Source organism: Platichthys flesus, chromosome 9 (genome assembly GCF_949316205.1).
Source record: "Platichthys flesus chromosome 9, fPlaFle2.1, whole genome shotgun sequence".
In the NCBI taxonomy this organism is placed as follows: Eukaryota; Metazoa; Chordata; class Actinopteri; order Pleuronectiformes; family Pleuronectidae; genus Platichthys; species Platichthys flesus.
The window spans coordinates 20,220,099-20,239,309 of NC_084953.1; the positions used below are offsets into that span (position 1 = coordinate 20,220,099).

The following is a 19,211-nucleotide window of genomic DNA, read 5'->3' on the forward strand; positions in this document are numbered from 1 at the left end:
CACAACGTTCATAATGTACAACTTATATTGTCCTGTGGAATGTCATTGAGGAATGTCCATGACAAAGACCTGAACTATAGATTTACCTCACAATCACACTGTCAACAAAGCTCTGGTTAAAATCTTAGTATGCATGGGCTGAGGTCTAATAATGTGTTCATTATGGAAGACTAAATGTGTGAGCTCAGCTGTGTGCATTGCTGTTACTGTTCATTTTATTTTCAGTTTAAAACAAACCCTCTTGTTGATATCCCTTATCTTTGGTACTGCGCTTTACTCAGAAATGATTAAACCTCCCAAGATAATGACACCGTACAGCTGTCAGCCAGTCACAGCTTTTATTGACATTCCAGTGGCTCAACGAAAGGGGTAAACATCCAATGCAACATTTAAGTTTTCCCCTGCATCATGTCACTTCACAGCATTCCTTCAGCTTGATTCAACAGCAGAGTGTGTTGCAAAGAAACATATCCACTATGGTTGTTCTAAATGCATGTGTGGACGGCCCATTTACTTAGTAAGAGCTGTGTTGACAGTCATAGACTTCTCTCCTGTTTGGTATTCAGCTCACAGAACCCTCCGTGCCTCTCTAATGAAGCCCCGACTCACAGCGGCTGACTCCAGCCCAGAAGACTAACAGGGATTGTCTCAGGCGAGTGAAAAGGATAAGACAGAATGAGCTCCTTGCTAAATATTCTCAGCCGCATAGTAAAAGTATTTACACAGAAAATAAGCCAGACAAGTTTGGATTCATATTGATTTTGGAATTTTACACTATTCGCTATCAAGACCACACATGGAGGCCCTAATCTCAGCATTTAATCAGCTTGGAAATGTAAACAAATCAATATTATACTTCAAAATATAGTTTCCAGCTTGCAAATCACATTGACAAAGTTGAGCAACACAGGACTGAGAGGACAAGAGATAAAGAGACCTGTTATCACTGAAAACCTGTAACACAAGGTACATTTTTCCCTTCAGGAGCCGCCCCTTTTTGGTCATTGTTGTTAAAGTCATATTACTTATTTTCTGTCATCCAGGGCTGGAACGTAGTGCATCCTTATGGGTTCTGCAGCTCTCCTTCAACAGGATCTCAACTCTACGACCAGGAGAACTTAGACATCTTCGACAGCTAAAAGAGCTCCACCTAAAACATAACCTCATCACGAATCTCCATCCACAGATGTTCCAGGATTTAGCCCAGCTCAGAGTAAGATGGAAGTTTACTGTTTTTAAGTTGAGGAATAATATATAGCATATTTTTATTTTTCCATAATTTGATATTGTTCCCTCATAATCCATCTTGCAAAAATGCACAGAATATTTAGTTCTTCTATCCATGACGTGATGTCAAATCTGTACATTTTTGGGAAAGTATTTTCTATTTAAAAGATAATGTATCTTAAATCTATTAATGCATTAGCAATCAAATTTTGTCTCATCGGCCATATGTTCATGTTTTTCTCCTCTTCAAAGGTCCTTGATCTGAGCTTCAACATGTTGACCAACCTCCATGCTTCTATGTACCTCTCCCTGCATAACATTGGGTCAGATGTTAGGCTGGATGGGAACAGGTGGCAGTGTGACTGCAGCATGCGCAGTCTAAGAAGGCGTATGGCCTATGACAGCAACAGAGGCCTGCAGACCTGGGGCGTGGTGTGTGCTTTCCCATCTGTCCACTCAGGCAAGGACCTGCTACAGTTGGAGGAGGATGACCTAAACTGTTTTGGTACTGAAAACAGTCCAGAGCTCCATCGAGATGTGACGGTCTACAGCGGCTCTGAGATACTTCTGTCTTGCTCTAAACAAGGTAACAAAGTCAAAAGTATAAATGTAATAGCTTACATATATAATAATGGAGGTAAACCTGACTACAGGTTAATGCTGTCTTTTCTGTAGATTCCTCGTGGTTGAAGCCCAGTGGTCAAGAATCTGTGAGCGGACCGCAGGCTTCTCTTCTCATCGGTGACGTCAATGACAAAGACACAGGACTATATGTGTGTATGACTGAAGACCATGAGGTTGTTTCTGTTTTTAACCTTCAAATCAGTAGAGTAGAACATGCAAGAAGAAAAACAAGAAGTTTGCCCAGAAATAGCCGACAAGTTATCCCCCAAATCCCCACAAACAGGATAGGTCAAGAAAGGAATCAGAGGACTACACAGTCTGACCTGGCTCTGGCAGTGTGTCTGTCGGTTTTCATAACGTTTCTGATAGCCTTTATCCTTGGGGTCTTAGCAAGACCTTTTATTGATGTTCTTTGCAAAAAGGTCACTAACAAGAGAAGCTCATCTGCAACCAACTCTGTCTCATCTGCAGAACAAAGACAATATGAGAATGAAGCCTACTCCGAAAGTGAGGAACCAGAAGAGATCGTAACTCACAGAGAAAGGAGAGTCACATTTAGGACCGTCAATATTGGAGAAGATATTAATGTAGAATATTATGATACCGTAGCCAGTGGTAATCAGCAAAGCGTAGAAGCAGCAAAGACTGAGGAGGATGAGCACACAGCTGGAGAATCAGGAAGTGAAAACGGATCACGACAGGTAAATCCAGAAAATAACCAGCGAGATGCAAGAGACATCTCAGGCACCACTAATACAAGACGAAAACACAAAGTGCAGTTTGACAACATCCCAGACTCTGAAAAGCTAGAGGAGAGAAGTTTGTCTTCATGCTCAGATTCTTCACTATCTGACCGAGAGTTAAAAAAGGATCGAATGAACAAGAGAGACCACACATCACCCAAGTCTCTGCAGCGGGAAGAAGACTCTGTACAGCAGGGAGCTGATTCCTCAACTTCTGAAATAGTAGAAGTGGAAGAATTATCCATTGAGAGGACAAGGGAAATGTCTGAATTCTCTTCTGTGCCCTTTGCAGATTGGTCACCACGTGTGGATGATATCAGACCTTCAGACTCTGGTTTGTGGCAGGAGAATGAAGAACAATTTGAGTTTAGTGATTCAGCTGGAAGCAACTCAGTGAGGTCCAGCAGTTTGTTTGGTTCTTTTAATGATTCTAAACGTAAAGTTCTGCCCACTTCAGACATCCAAAGCAGGGATGATGTGTCAAGCTGCAGCTCATCTCTCAGTGCGGATGAGCCTACGCAATACACTGTGAATCCAGACCAGGAGGAAGAAGATGCAGAAAACAACCCCTATAAATCTGACTTCACAAACACTAAGCAGGATGCTAGTTTTCAACAACAGATCTCTGGTGTGGATACAAGCAGGCCTCCGGCGGGATTTAATCAGGGTAATTACCCACTTGACACACTAAGGCCTACAGAGAGACCAGAGCAAACCTCTTCCTCTCAATCCAGCGACAGTGAGCAAAGGATAGTTGCAGGGGAGAAAGATACAAGAAAGAAAATTAAAGCCACGCCACGGCCAAGGTGGCGTGGGGTCAGTTTGGGTGTTAGAGAGATGCACATGACAATTGTTCAGTTTCAAGAAACTCAAACACCAAGTCGTGATTCAGACGCACATTGGCCTGCCCTAGATCTTGAGAATACAATACGGATTAAGAGGCGTCTAGACATCAGAGCGCCATCACCATCTCCGGATTCGTCCTCTAGTAGTGACAGTGAGGATGAAACAACAGGTCAAAAAGAGAAGAAGAGACCACAGAAGTTTGACCATTCAGGGCTTCTTTTGAAAAAATCTCAAACCATAAATCTTGATCCAGATGCAAGATGGCCTGCCCTAGATCTTGAAGATATTCCTAGGATCAAGAGACGTCTGGATGTCAAAGCACCATCACCCCCTCCTGATTCATCTTCTAGTAGTGTAAGTGATAATGAAACAAAAGGTCACAGAGAGAAGAAGAGACCACAGAAGGTTCACCATTCAGGGCTTCTTTTGAAAAAATCTCAAACAGCAAATCATGGTCCAGATGCAAAGTGGCCTGCCGTAGATCTTGAAAATATCCCTACCATCAAGAGGCGTCTGGATATTGATGGTGACACAAAATATCCCACAGAGAGTCCAGGGAAGGTGGATATTATAAATCTTCCATTGAGAAAATCTCAAACATTAGGTCATAATATTCATACAAGGTGGCCTGCCCTAGATCTTGAAAATATCCCTACCATCAAGAGGCGTCTGGATATTGATGGTGACACAAAATATCACACAGACAGTCCAGGGAAGGTGGATATTTTAAATCTTCCATTGAGAAAATCTCAAACATTGGGTCATAATATTCATACAGGGTGGCCTGCAATAGATCTTGAAAATATCCCTACCATCAAGAGGCGTCTTGATGTCAAAGCACCATCACCCCCTCCTGCTTCATCTTCTAGTGGTGAAAATGATGATGAAAGAACAGGTCACACCGAGAAGAAGAGATCACTGAAGGTTCACCATTCAGGGGTTCTTTTAAAAGAATCTCAAACAGCAAATCGTGATCTAGATGCAAGGTGGCCTGCCCTAGATCTTGAAAATATCCCTACCATCAAGAGGCGTCTAGATATTAAAGCACCATCACCTCCTCCTGATTCATCTTCTAGTAGTGACAGTGATGATGAAACGATACATGCTGCAGAGAGGCCTGGGAAGGTGGGCAATGCAACGCTTCCATTGCAAAAATTTCCAACAGCAACTCATGATTCAGCTGCAAGGTGGCCTGCCATAGATCTTGAACATATTCCTATCATCAAGAGACGTCTGGATATTAAAGCCCCATCACCCCGTCCTGATTCATCTTCTAGTAGTGACAGTAAAGATGAAACAACACATCTTACAAAGAGACCAGGGAAGGTGGACATTAGTCAAATTAAGAAACAAGACTCAGGTTCATCTTCTACTAGTGACAGTGAGGATGAAACAACAGGTCACATCGAGAAGAAGAGATCACTGAAGGTTCACCAGTCAGGGCTTCTTTTGAAAGAATCTCAAACAGCAAACCGTGATCTAGATGCAAGGTGGCCTGCCCTAGATCTTGAAAATATCCCTACCATCAAGAGGCGTCTGGATGTCAAAGCACCATCACCCCGTCCTGATTCATCTTCTAGTAGTGACAGTGAGGATGAATCAACAGGTCAAACAGAGAAGACGGTACCACAGAAGGTTCACCATTCAGGGCTTCTTTTGAAAGAATCTCAAACAGCAAACCGTGATCTAGATGAAAGGTGGCCTGCCCTAGATCTTGAAAATATCCCTACCATCAAGAGGCGTCTAGATATTAAAGCACCATCAACCCGTCCTGATTCATCTTCTAGTAGTGACAGTGATGATGAAACGATACATGCTGCAGAGAGGCCTGGGAAGGTGGGCAATGCAACGCTTCCATTGCAAAAATTTCCAACAGCAACTCATGATTCAGCTGCAAGGTGGCCTGCCATAGATCTTGGACATATTCCTATCATCAAGAGACGTCTGGATATTAAAGCACCATCACCCCGTCCTGATTCATCTTCTAGTAGTTACAGTAAAGATGAAACAACACATCTTACAAAGAGACGAGGGAAGGTGGACATTAGTCAAATTAAGAAACAAGACTCAGGTTCATCTTCTAGTAGTGACAGTTTGGATGAAACAACAGGTCACATAGAGAAGAACAGATCACTGAAGGTTCACAATTCAGGGCTTCTTTTGAAAGAATCTCAAACAGCAAACCGTGATCTAGATGCAAGGTGGCCTGCCCTAGATCTTGAAAATATCCCTACCATCAAGAGGCGTCTGGATGTCAAAGCACCATCACCCCGTCCTGATTCATCTTCTAGTAGTGACAGTGAGGATGAATCAACAGGTCAAACAGAGAAGACGGTACCACAGAAGGTTCACCATGCAGGGCTTCTTTTGAAAGAATCTCAAACAGCAAACCGTGATCTAGATGCAAGGTGGCCTGCCCTAGATCTTGAAAATATCCCTACCATCAAGAGGCGTCTAGATATTAAAGCACCATCAACCCATCCTGATTCATCTTCTAGTAGTGACAGTGATGATGAAACGATACATGCTGCAGAGAGGCCTGGGAAGGTGGGCAATGCAACGCTTCCAATGCAAAAATTTCCAACAGCAATTCATGATCCAGATGCAAAGTGGCCTGCACTAGATCTTGAACATATCCCTACCATCAAGAGGCGTCTGGATGTCAAAGCACCATCACCCCGTCCTGATTCATCTTCTAGTAGTGACAGGGAAGATGAAACAACACATCTTACAAAGAGACCAGGGAAGGTGGACATTAGTCAAATTAAGAAACAAGACTTGAGTTCTTCTTCTAGTAGTGAAAATGATGATGAAGCAACAGGTCAAACCGAGAAGAAGAGATCACTGAAGGTTCACCATTCAGGGCTTCTTTTGAAAGAATCTCAAACAGCAAACCGTGATCTAGATGCAAAGTGGCCTGCGCTAGATCTTGAAAATATCCCTACCATCAAGAGGCGTCTGGATGTCAAAGCACCATCACCCCGTCCTGATTCATCTTCTAGTAGTGACAGTGAGGATGAATCAACAGGTCAAACAGAGAAGACGGTACCACAGAAGGTTCACCATGCAGGGCTTCTTTTGAAAGAATCTCAAACAGCAAACCGTGATCTAGATGCAAAGTGGCCTGCCCTAGATCTTGAAAATATTCCTACCATCAAGAGGCGTCTGGATATTAAAGCAGCATCTCCTCCTCCTGATTCATCTTCAAGTAGTGACAGTGATGATAAAACAAAACATCACACAGACAGTCCAGGGAAGGTGGATTTTGTAAATCTTCCATTGAGAAAATCTCAAACATTAGGTCATAATATTCATACAGGGTGGCCTGCCCTAGATCTTGAAAATATCCCTACCATCAAGAAACATTTGGATGTCAAAGCACCATCACCCCGTCCTGATTCATCTTCTAGTAGTGACAGTGAGGATGAAACAACAGGTCACATAGAGAAGACGGTACCACAGAAGGTTTACCATTCAGGGATTCTTTTGAAAGAATCTCAAACAGCAAATCATGGTCCAGATGCAAGGTGGCCTGCCCTAGATCTCGAAAATATTTCTACCATCAAGAGGCGTCTGGATATTAAAGCACCATCACCCCCTCCTGATTCATCTTCTAGTAGTGAAAGTGATGATGAAAGAACACGTCACACCGAGAAGAAGAGATCACTGAAGGTTCACCATTCAGGGCTTCTTTTAAAAGAATCTCAAACAGCAAATTGTGATCTAGATGCAAGGTGGCCTGCCCTAGATCTTGAAAATATCCCTACCATTAAGAGGTGTCTAGATATTAAAGCACCATCACCTCCTCCTGATTCATCTTCTAGTAGTGACAGTGATGATGAAGCAACACATGCTGCAGAGAGGCCTGGGAAGGTGGGCAATGCAACGCTTCCATTGCAAAAAATTCCAACAGCAACTCATGATTCAGCTGCAAGGTGGCCTGCCCTAGATCTTGAACATATTCCTACCATCAAGAGGCGTCTTGATGTCAAGGCACCGTCACCCCCTCCTGATTCATCTTCTAGTAGAGACAGTAAAGATGAAACAACACATCTTACAAAGAGACCAGGGAAGGTGGACATTAGTCAAATTAAGAAACAAGACTCAGGTTCATCTTCTAGTAGTGAAAATGATGATGAAACAACAGGTCACATCGAGAAGAAGAGATCACTGAAGGTTCACCATTCAGGGCTTCTTTTGAAAGAATCTCAAACAGCAAACCGTGATCTAGATGCAAAGTGGCCTGCCCTAGATCTTGAAAATATTACTACCATCAAGAGGCGTCTGGATATTAAAGCACCATCAACCCGTCCTGATTCATCTTCTAGCAGTGACAGTGATGATGAAACAATACATGCTGCAGAGAGGCCTGGGAAGGTGGGCAATGCTGCGCCTCCATTGCAAAAAATTCCAACAGCAACTTATGATCCAGCTGCAAGGTGGCCTGCACTAGATCTTGAATATATTCCTACCATCAAGAGGCGTCTAGATGTCAAAGCACCATCACCCCCTCCTGATTCATCTTCTAGAAGTGACAGTAAAGATGAAACAACACATCTTACAAAGAGACGAGGGAAGGTGGACATTAGTCTAATTAAGAAACAAGACTCAGGTTCATCTTCTAGTAGTGAAAGTGAGGAAGATATAACACATCATAAAGCGATGCCAGCGAAGGTTGACATTTTTCTGATAAAGGAAAATGAACAGGGCAAGGTCAATCTTTCAACTTTTCCATTGCACGAATCTAAAACAGAAAGTTATGATCCACTGGGGTCTGCTTTAAATCTTGACCATGTTACTCGAATAAAGAGACGTTTGGACATCAAAGCCCCATCATCACCTCCTAAATCGTTAAGTGTTGAGAGTAAAGGGGAAGGAAAGATAAAGGAAGCCAACAAAATCGGTCCCAATTACTCATCAAGCAGCTCAGTTGAGCAAGGCAAGTATATAGAATATATAAGCAACCCATCAATGACAATAAAACCAGATCCAAGATGGCCTGAACTAGGACCTCACAGCGCTCCTCGTATCAAAAGGCATCTAGATATCAAGACACACTCACCTTCAACTGAGTCATCTTCCAGCAGTGACAAGAGTGACAATGAAAGTACATACCTACCTGTTAAAGTGGAGGGAGACAGAACTGTTGTGGGGATTACAAATTATCAACCAGGGTCACAATTTCCGGACTCCAGCTTTTCAAGCAATGCTAATGGAACACTTTCAAATCACACTTTGAAACATGAGACGGACAAAGATTGTGACAAGATCACAACTCAAGAGCAACAAAAAGCGATGCATAACATTAATCTGGGTATCCCCAAGACGAGAAGACGTCTGGATATTAAAGCCCCATCACCACAACCAGATTTCGTACTTGACAGTACATCTGCAGATGTTGGACGGTCTGAATCAAACTCTTCCACAAGTGAGAGTGAGGATGAGAACAGTGGCAACAAGTTTAAATGGTCACCTAAAAGCCCACTGATAAACATTCCTCCCAAACCAAAGACAGACCACACTATCAAATTAGAAAAGTATACAGTTATTACAGATGACCTGAGGGACCAACCAACAAATGACAACATCAGCCCAACACCAGAGATAAACCCAGAGCTCCAGTCAAGGTGGAACAACATGAATCTTGGCGTCTCCCGCTTCAGAAAGCGTCTTGATATCACATCACGTACAAATGTACCACCAAACCTGCCGACGACACCTTTACCTGACTCGCCCTCCTCTTATATGGGTGAAAGTGGGACTGGAAATCAAACTAGCAGAACTAGATTAAAAAAGAACTTAGTAAAGGTTACTGAGGAAAAGTCCAACCAAGATATCCTGCTGACAGGTTTTGGCACTCCACGTGTTAGAGGTTACTTGGACACAAAGGTCCCTGAAAAGGCTCATGGTACTTCACCCTTACATCAGTCGGATTCCGTATCCAGCAGTGAGAGTGAGGGTATCTCAACAGAATACACAGATTACACGTGGAGGGGAACCTCTCAGCTGAGGGTTGTCCCAGACGTGGCAGCTCCCACGAATCACACCTCTTTACTTGTGACCCATGCTGCTGATGAGTCACACAGTGGAACTCAGGTGGAGAGGAAGGCTGGGGTAGAGCTCAAAGGCCAAGCATCAGAAGAGGGGGACGGGTCTGCCTCAATGTGGCCTCATCTGAGTCTCACAAATATCCCTAAAGTCAAAAGGGCGTTGGACATCAGAGCTCCGCTGCAAAGAGAATCGTTTCCCAGCTGTAACAGTGAGGATGAGACAGACCACACTGTTCCTGAACTGAAACCTGGTGTAGCACGCATTAACAGGCGTCTGAATATCAAGGCACCATCACCAGAGCCAAATACTTCCTCGTCCTCAAGCAGCGAGAGCGACAATGAAGTGACAGGATACTCTGCAAAGCAAAGCATACGTTCCTCTAATATGTCAGCAATGACAGACGTTGATTACTCTCAGATTGCTTATAAACGTTCAATTATCAAAGCTCCAAGGCAACGCGATTCTTTCTCTTCCAGTGGCAGAAGTAACACTTCAGACCATCCTGTTGCACAAGCAGGTCTATCCCATAGAGTGGGAGACCGAAGTGCATCTCTATTCCCATGGAGAGTTTCCAGTATGGAAGAGCAGAGCAGCTTGGACGTGTCACCCGAGATAAGGTGGATGGGCATCGGTCGAAATCTACCAGACTTTTCCAGTTTGAGTACACGTTTGGATTTAGGGGTACCTCCTCCACAGCGGGCTCCTCCTGCAGAGCCAGAACTCACCCCACCTGACTCCTCCAACTCCTCTGATAAAATAAAACACGACAGAGTGAAAGCATACGAGTCTCTGATGCACAGATTTTCATATCCTACTGCCAGTAGGGGTTCGGTTGCATCCAGCAGATCTCTGGACAAACTTGACAACACAAGCAGAAGCAAAAATGAGATTTTTAGGGCTCTGTCCGAGGATAGGAAGGAAAAGAAAGGCCTTGGTGCTTTAAAAGCTATCTCATCAAAAAGACTCCAGTGGGACACAGACGATAAAGATAAAGATGCTGTTTAGATGATCTCCTCCTAAGTAGAAATGTGGTTCACAAGGATACACCAGTTTTAAGGGTTTGCAAGGACATCAAACCTGTGGCCAAACTGACAAATACACTGTTCCGCTATTCAGTTGAAAAAACTGCTTCAGGCTACTTTATGTTATTCGCTGCTACAGAAGGGAGTCTGATTTTGTTGTCACATTACAAAACCTGATACTCCATTTTGACTTCCCAAACATAAAGATATGGGATGTTAAACACAGAGCTTACCACTTAAACAAAGAAATTATTGTCAATGTTGTTTTGTCTTGGATTAGATTATGAATTGAGCTTGAAATTATATGTAACAACTAAAAAAGCTGTGTGGAGTAGTTGTCGAGCACAGTGTTTGAGAAGCAGGTTTATTCTTTTCTGTTCATGTTCTTGTTAATCACATTTTTAAACCACGTTGTATCTGTAATCCATTTTGCAATGAATCCATATAATCATAACGTGCATGCATGTATTGTTAATACACCTCAATCAAACCATGTCTCACTTTGTGAGGTTAAGTGTTCATTTGTAGAATTAGGCTCATCTAAATAGCATCAACAGTAATGGCAGAATAAAGTACATATTGTTATTGGTTAACTATTGACAGAAGAGCCAGTAAGTTAATAAACCATTTTATTTATGTATATAGAGATAGGTTATAGTGAAAACAGACATATAGACACTTACATAGTTTACATACATATATACAGTTGGGACAAGGCAGTTCATCTTCCTGCATTGTCATGGGAGAAAACTCTGGTAACAACTACCTTGATCTTAGACGTATGCTGATGATTGATGTATTGTCATGACAATAAAAGGCTTTCATATAGTTTCAGCTGCAGGGGATTTCAATGACATGGGAGCTGATGTACATCTTCACATATATGCTTTATGTGAATTGTGACAGTGTGGTGCAAAAATTGCTGAACTTTTAATAAATAAAATAAGATCCTTTGAACTGGCTGCAGCCGCCTTTGCAGCATGTGTAAGGATGTGTAGGATGGGTGGGGAAATGCAGGAGGGAACTCCTGTTCCAGCGTGAGGTTACAGGTGTGTTCCAGGTCTTAATAGACGCGACCAGGTTGTTCATCAGTATTAGGAGAACATGGTCGGGAATATCAAAATCAAGCACAAAACATTTGCACAAATTCCTGTACAAAACAAAAAAACGCATTTGAAAAATGTTTTCAAAAAATCTCATCCATTCACAAAAGGCTCTGTTGGAGCATGCATGCAAATATTAAATCTTCAGACGATTCAGCATCACACAACAGCCAAAGACGAAAATGTATACATGTGTTACAAGAACATTGTACTAGGCGAAAGGAGAGGATAGCATAATCACACAGCTCCAAACTGTCAGTGTCCATTGTTTTGATTTGATTCTATGGGTGGTACAAAGCAATGCTTTCAGCAAACCTACAGTACTACTCAAGCCTTAAGGACCTCGTCCTGAGAAAGTCACTGGTCATCCACTTTAGTTACATTAACACTGTCAGTGTTGAGAGAGATGCCTACTAGAGAGGAGACCTGAAACTATCATTGGACTAAGGAAGACAAAACAAATATCACATAAAGACAAAATGGACACCAACTATTTCTATGTCAACTGATAACACAGTCCAAACAGTCTGAATTAATCCTGAAATATACCTGACCACTCAAGTGTGCCTGTGTGTGTGTGTGTACGTGAGCATGTGTGTCTGTGTGTGTGTACGTGAGCATGTGTGTGTGTGTGTGTGTGTTGTAAGCGTCTTCACACGTGTATATACTGTACATTTGGGTTTGTTGGTACATGTGTGGGACACACAAAGTTACTTCCTAGGTTTGAGGCACAATAATACTCTTACCTACACAACGTAGATACATAAATTGGTCACCAGACCAATAAATGCTGATCAGAGCACTAGTGGCTCACCGCTGTACTGTAATAAGAGTTAGTAAGCAGCAATGCTGTTTTGTTTGGTGTTAAGAGGTCTGAGGCCTTTGCAGGGGGTTAGCAACCTGTTAGCGTTAGCCAAAGTAAAACAGCAGCAGGGAACAGAAAGAGGACGGGGGACAAAAATCACTGGCACAAATTAACAGTAAACAGCACAGGCATAAGAAACCTGCAATCAACCATTTGACACAGTGTGCTTATTAAAAAGTACTCTAACTTAAAATATGACAAACAATAGTTAGTGCCATCCATCCAGAAAGAAAAGCTTAAGTTCAAGTTCATTGCACAGATACATAATATTTAAATGTGCCCGGGTCAAAGTGACCCTGTTTAAGACTCAGACACAATGCATGAATGGTCACTTGTGTTGATTGCTCTGTGCTGCAGACAAGGGTTGAGGAGTGGTCCTCCCACACAATACCATTTTGCCTCCATCATCCATGCATGATTCCATGTTATCCTTACACAGACAGCAATATGACATGTCACAGTGAGAGAGAGCAATGTTCCTGGGGACCGCTGCAAGCTTGCCCACTACGCAACTCTCAGGTGGGAAACATAATTCCACAATGTCAGCCCCCCGCATCTGCAGTCTGGGCAGCATGCACCCAGGCTGCAAACCCATCAACCCCACCCCGGTCCCACCCCACAGCCCGAACCACTCCTTTTCTAGGAAGCTCCCACTGTCACAGCCTTACCATTTTTGTATTGTTAACTTATTGGTTGTTGATTCTCAAAGTCGTTGTTGTCACAGTTGTATATTTTTTCAATTTCTCCACTTTGCTCTGTGGCTAGGACATTTGTCTTTCCTTGTACCATTCCACAAACTCGTCCAACAAAACCGGCCCTGACGAAAGGATAAGATAGAGATTAGAATAGATTAGAAAACGGTCATTTTCTTAACATGCACATTAGGCTCTTTTGTCATATTAGTGTGTAGATATGTGTTGACTTACAGGCACCATCCTCATCATAGTTACTGAGGTCCAGGTTGATTGTCCTGCTGAACTCTAAAACATTGCACCACTGGTCTTTGTTGATGACTTTGTACTTCGATTGCTGGGGAAATAAATGAATACCTTTTAACATCAACATGGCACCACAACCTTTTAGTTACAACAACCCTGGCCAAGGTCAAACTGGACTTCAGACAATATTGCATACAGCTATGGTACGTGACTGTATCCTCAATCGGGTAAAAGGTTGTAAAGACAATTTCCAAATGTGGTACGCACCTCTAGAAACTGATTAAACACAGGAAACAGAGGCCACGTCTTTCCCAGAAGAAGCCCCAGCATACACTTTGCTGTGTTTAAGTCCAAACTCCTCTGATCCTTTTCCTGTCCAATCCAAAAGGAACATGGTTTTATGACATTGATGCAAAATGTCGATAACAGTTTAAATAGAAAGTCTGCCCCAGTCCCTCTCCACATAACTGAATTCTTCAGCCAGCTGCCATTATTGATAATAAAGTATAATATTGTTATCACAGCCACTCTAGCATTTTTCATTCACCATTTGTATTTTAATTCACTCCAACAGTGTGACAAGCTTTATTTAATACCATGCACGATTGAGAATTATGTAACTAGCCTCCACTCTTGAAGAGGTTTTCCTCTAAGTCAAAACCAAAACTGATTTTAACCATCCCAAAATATCAAGGTTGGTCTGTATGCTCGCTTAGATAAAACTAAACATGAATTTCAATCAGGCATACTTAGCAAACAACTGGATTTCACTACTAAACTGGAGAGGACTTGTTTTAGGGGTGTTACTTTGTGAGCTTACTCATAATAATATGATTTTGCTGGACTCACCCGAGCGAAATCAAAAGCATATCTATAAATGAGCTTAAAACTGGTGCTGTCGTTTAGGACAGATCTCAGGTAATCGAGCGAGTTCCTCAGCCTCTCTGTAGAGTCACACCTGACAACAGCAGAAAAGATCCTTAGACTTTACACTGAAGCAGTTTCTTGAGACCCAGCAAATCAACCATCAATCTTGAAACCATCACGATAGAAGGACAAAAAAGTAGGTTATGTGACGTACTGCAGTGAGCCCATGCCTCTCAGCCACTCCTGGAGAGTAAAATATCCCATACTCTGGGCATCCAGCTTCCAAGCAAGAACCAGCATCACCACCTGAACACAGTAGTCAACAACATGTATAGCTTCAGATGTCATTAAATAGAAGACCTGTCAATCCAGATTATCCATCTTCTGAAACAACAAAATCCTTTTTCAAGTCAAACGCAGAAACCGAACGACCTGAACAACCTTTGAAACAAAGCACCAGTTTAACTACTAATTAGTAACATTGAAGTGAAACTTGGGTGGCCCTTTTTTGTTAATATTGAGTTTAATATTTTTATTATGCTAACTTTAAACTTTTCTATCAGGTTATCAGAGCCAAAATGGAGTCTCAAAGTGGCATGATTAACCTGGACAGCAGCCAAAAGGTGAAAAACCTGAGCAAAAATGTAACTAGATGGAGCCAAACTACAAGACATATATAAACACCCAAAATGCAGAGAACAAGCTACTTACATTCTCTGGTTCCACTCCGATGTCCTCACAGAACTTCTCCATGCCTTCTGGACCCACCACATCGTCACAGCCTATTTTCAGACAGACAAGTGTGAAGCCACACACAGCACTTTTACACGTTGAGCCAAAACCAACACCTCTGGTCAGTGGCCAAATGTTGAATAAACCAAGAAGGTTGGATGTTTCAGATAAAACCCCTCACCTGCATATTCATAGAACCACTCCAAGCATCTTTTACTAGAAAACGTCTCTTCCTCTCGAATTTGTGACGTTTCATGTTTTCTGAAAACACTGCACATGATAAGACAGTTAAGTCTCAAGCTCTGCAGCAGTTCTGCAAGCAGACGTCAGAATATTACGTGTGATTCCAAAAAAATGTATGAGCACGTTACTCCTGCATAACTTAGCTGTTACTATGATACTGATGTGGATTATTTTTGCTTTAATCTTTGATAAAGGGATGTCACACCTGTCCTGGCGACTTTTCTTGGCTGACATGTCATCTCCAGAAGAGGGTCTCCTCTTTTTCCTAGGAGGCATGGTTCTGGAGCAACAAGCTAAGGGAAGCAAATGGATGACAGAATGAAAGGCAGCTTCCTATTGGCACATACACTGATCATGCATGCTTTCTCTGTCCTAACATTCCTTCAACATTCCAACTGAGAAAGACACACCAGTTTGGCTTGAGTACAATGCAGCAGTATTTTAACTAGATATGTGTTTTAAGTTACCTATGGAAAACCAACAAGAAGTTGTACATGTCTTACCTGGGGGGTGGCTATCCTGCCCAACGTTTTCTGTCAGGTTCTATCCAAATACATAGGTAAAAAAAACACAAGCTCGTAAACAGGACACATGTTGACATGGTGCACACTCAAGACAAACAAATACAAATTTAAAAGCTGCTGATATGCATTTACCAGCCTGTGCAACGTGTGGTGGATCTTATGGATGCTGGCCAGTGTACTCAAGTGGGAATTCAGCTGAAAATCTATTTTCACAAAGAATAAAGATTAGATGAAAATTCAAACGGAGGCACAGCACACAAATCTCCTGCCAGTCGAACTTACAGGCTTGATACAAGGGTACAAGAAGGTGACATTATCACAGCACCAACAAGGACCTGTGGTTTCAATCCTCACTCACTCTGCGGGGCTCAGGTGACTCTCGACTGATTTCTAGTAAGAAGCTTTACGTTTCATAACGGACAGAAACTAAGATCTGACACGACTGAGGGAGTGACTCCCCGGGACCACTCGACATAAACATGCAAACTCGAAATCCGTCCGATCGTGCACACTACCTTGTTGCCAAATGTCATGTAAGCATAGTCGTGGAGGGGCTGTCATCAAACACCGAGGTGGCTCATATATTTCTATAGGCCACAAGCAGGCAAAGCAACACACAGTCGGATAGATAGCACTAGCTGCATACCTAAAATAGCAGTGCAGACGCGCAACTTGCACAGAGTTTACAAAGTATCTGGAGAGCAGGGCGCTTGGGCGTTGTAGTCCACTTCCGCGATGGCGGCCGCCGAGACCTCGTCTGTGCCCGCGACACTGAACTACAACTCCCAAAACTCGGCAAAACAACTATTTCTTTCTGACCCCTCTACCCCGCAACATTTACCTCAACTGATTGAATGCGTTTTACATGGTTTTGTCATTTTTAAATCTAGCTATGCAAGTTTCCTGACACACAAGGGTGGCGCATATGTTTTGCGGCAGCTTAAGTAGGTGCCGCAAAGCCCCGCGGCGCCGCTGCAGCAGGCAACGAACGATGTTTTACACAACTGCGTCACAATTGTCATCCTCTGTAGTGTTCCGCAGCTGAACAGCAAATTCAGGGATTCACAGTGAAATCACGGTGATGCCATGTTGGAGTGGACCCGCAGAGTAGACCCCGAGCAACGATGAGTGCAAAGATCACGATGCTACGATTAGCATCGAAAACCTCCTCGGTTTAACTAATGTCGGCGGCTCTGAAGTGAGCACGGCTACCGCAAAACAAAACAACTGAAGGCTAACCCCAGTGGCTCAAGTCGCACGTCAGAAACAGCTGATAATACACTAGCGATCCCTCCTTTGTTGTCGCCAAAACAGCACTGACAAATACAAAGAAACCAGCGAATAACACGGGATTCATACGCTTCCATCACAGCTCACGCCACCACAGGCTGGAGGTAGATGGGGAAACACCGAGCGTGTGTTAGCCTCCCTGCTAGTTTCTGTGCAGCAGCCATCAGCAGTATGATTTGATGAGGAATGCCTGTACAACGTTACTACTTACTTGCCGCATCAGAGTGCATTTTTATGAAACATACAACTGTCTGTTGGAAGTCTGCAGACCGGCCAATAGGCGGGCCTTGTCCCCGCAAACCACGCCCGCTGATCGCGATTGAAAGGGAGCCCACTCGGTCTCCGCCTCTGCTCGTTATTGATTGGTCCTCAGAGGTGCCATGCAACAAGAGGGCGGTGGAAATAAATAAGCCCCTCCTACGCCCAAATGTGACTGGTCAGAGTTCCCAAACACGCTCTGCTGCTTTCTCGATTCATTGGTCAAGATAATATTTTTGGGCACGTCATCCACAGCGTTTCCTCGTGCAAGCCTGGAGCCAGCCCACGATGCGATGTGATTGGTGGATTCACTGATTCCTCGAGCACCGCTGTTTGGGTTCGTTGGGTTCGTTCGATGTCGGCAGGCGGGTGGGGGTTGGAGCAGGTGAGTGAGTTGACCATGGTGATGATGTGAGTTGTGTCACTTTAACGGTGTGCGAAGAGAGGAGAGTAGCCAGCTAACTGTTAGCTTCCGGGTTCCCTGTGGGCTGGCTGCTCTGGTGGAGCAGTGTTTCCACAGGTCCTGTCCCAAATACTGCTCAGTGACACGTTCGACCGTGAGCTCCGTTTGTCAAGTGACTGAAAGTCCAGCTCATGAGAAGAAACGAACACACATACAGCATCACTGATATGAAATCATTTAAATCGAGATGTGTCCGCAGTAACCTACGTCTCTGATTGTGAGTGTCAGTAAGCTCAGTGCACCCTCCTAGGATCATCACTTGCTGCATGAACTGATTTACAGTGTTCAGGTATATTACAAAGTGTTGACGGGACATACAATGGAAAGAAAAAGTATTTATGCAAGTACTGAGGTACTTTATTTATACTTTTTATAATTCATTATTTTTGAATTTGTACTCCATTGCGTTTCACAGCGAAATATTGTACCTTTTACTCCAATCCACAATTATCTGACAAAATATGTTGTCATAAATAAGAGGCCTTTTTATAGATTAAATGACCCAAAACAATGTACAGGCTTAGCACTACCTTGACCAGCTACAACATTACAGAGCTGCTCACATATTGATATTACATTACATTACATTTCATTTAGCTGACGCTTTTATCCAAAGCGACTTACAATAAGTGCATTCAAACCCGAGGGTACATACCAAGGACGACAAGAATCAAGAAAATACAATTTCTTCAAATAAAGCAAAACTACAAAGTGCTATAAGTAAGTGCCATTTAAGTGCTACTAAAGTGTTAGTTTCAAAAAGTTTTTTTTTTTTAATTCAAGGTAAAGTCGGAAGAGGTATGTTTTTAGTACACAGTCTACTATTATATCTTTAAACAAAATAGATTTAACAGGGTCATTCTGCATTACTCTTGATAAATAATATTATGCTGATATTTTTGAACTTGAGTAAACATTTTAATGGTTTTACTTATAGTGGCATTTTCTTCAATAGTATTATGTGTACTTAAGTAAAGATTATTTCTTGAATAGTGTTGGCATGATTTTATTTTGTATATCTTTGATCTGTTTTAAAATGTATTTGTGTGCAGTCTGAATGAGGTCATGGCTCTTGATGGCTGACATTATCTATTTTCATAATTTTTCTCTCATTAACAGTGAAACCTGAATTTTCCTCTGAAAAAACATTGAATCTGATCTGTATTGGAGGCTGTTGCTCTGATATCACCATCTTTAATTGAAAACTTTTATTTAGAATGGATATTCCCTTTGATACATACATGCAATATGACCAACCTGCTTGGGTTTTCTCATGTGAATAAATGACCCACCTGTTTAACAAAACCAGTGTAAAATAAACAACCTCTCCAAACAAAGGTGTGTCTCACTTAAAGGTTCAGAAACTCTACCGAAGTTAGTTTAACTGGAACTGCAAGAATTACTGCGCACCATTT

The 19,211-nt window shown here is 42.6% G+C and overlaps 2 protein-coding genes across 5 annotated transcripts; one reads left to right on the plus strand and one right to left on the minus strand.

The window, feature by feature from the left end:
* The first annotated feature begins 842 nt into the window (after nucleotides 1–842).
* LOC133960509 (uncharacterized) lies at nucleotides 843–11,341 on the plus strand. Its single transcript, XM_062395165.1, has 3 exons — nucleotides 843–1,213; nucleotides 1,480–1,813; nucleotides 1,903–11,341. Exons 1-3 carry the CDS (start codon nucleotides 1,187–1,189, stop codon nucleotides 10,494–10,496), a joined length of 8,955 nt encoding a protein of 2,984 aa, XP_062251149.1. The 5' UTR covers nucleotides 843–1,186; the 3' UTR covers nucleotides 10,497–11,341.
* Nucleotides 11,126–17,363, minus strand: dcun1d4 (DCN1, defective in cullin neddylation 1, domain containing 4 (S. cerevisiae)). 4 transcript variants are annotated; one of them, XM_062395167.1, is made up of 11 exons: nucleotides 17,287–17,363; nucleotides 15,918–15,988; nucleotides 15,765–15,804; nucleotides 15,467–15,554; nucleotides 15,200–15,288; nucleotides 14,998–15,068; nucleotides 14,501–14,592; nucleotides 14,269–14,377; nucleotides 13,687–13,791; nucleotides 13,408–13,510; nucleotides 11,126–13,298 (listed from the first exon to the last, which is right to left on the minus strand). In XM_062395167.1, exons 1-11 carry the CDS (start codon nucleotides 17,303–17,305, stop codon nucleotides 13,243–13,245), a joined length of 843 nt encoding a protein of 280 aa, XP_062251151.1. In that variant the 5' UTR covers nucleotides 17,306–17,363; the 3' UTR covers nucleotides 11,126–13,242. The 4 variants fall into 4 exon arrangements, with proteins under 4 accessions (XP_062251151.1, XP_062251153.1, XP_062251150.1 ...); XM_062395169.1 differs by lacking the exon at nucleotides 17,287–17,363 and adding an exon at nucleotides 17,145–17,260 and having other exon boundaries at nucleotides 15,200–15,331; XM_062395166.1 differs by lacking the exon at nucleotides 17,287–17,363 and adding an exon at nucleotides 16,301–17,138.
* Between the last annotated feature and the right edge of the window lie 1,848 nt (nucleotides 17,364–19,211).

Coding starts and splice junctions, on each gene's coding strand:
- LOC133960509 (XM_062395165.1), top strand. CDS start 1,187: ATGTTCCAGGATTTAGCCCAGCTCAGA. Junction 1,214..1,479: donor AGGATTTAGCCCAGCTCAGA/GTAAGATGGAAG, acceptor TCCTCTTCAAAG/GTCCTTGATCTGAGCTTCAA. Junction 1,814..1,902: donor TCTGTCTTGCTCTAAACAAG/GTAACAAAGTCA, acceptor TCTTTTCTGTAG/ATTCCTCGTGGTTGAAGCCC.
- dcun1d4 (XM_062395166.1), bottom strand. CDS start 16,346: ATGACAGCCCCTCCACGACTATGCTTACATGACATTTGGCAACAAG. Junction 15,069..15,199: donor GTGGTTCTATGAATATGCAG/GTGAGGGGTTTT, acceptor GTCTGAAAATAG/GCTGTGACGATGTGGTGGGT. Junction 14,593..14,997: donor TCGGAGTGGAACCAGAGAAT/GTAAGTAGCTTG, acceptor TACTGTGTTCAG/GTGGTGATGCTGGTTCTTGC.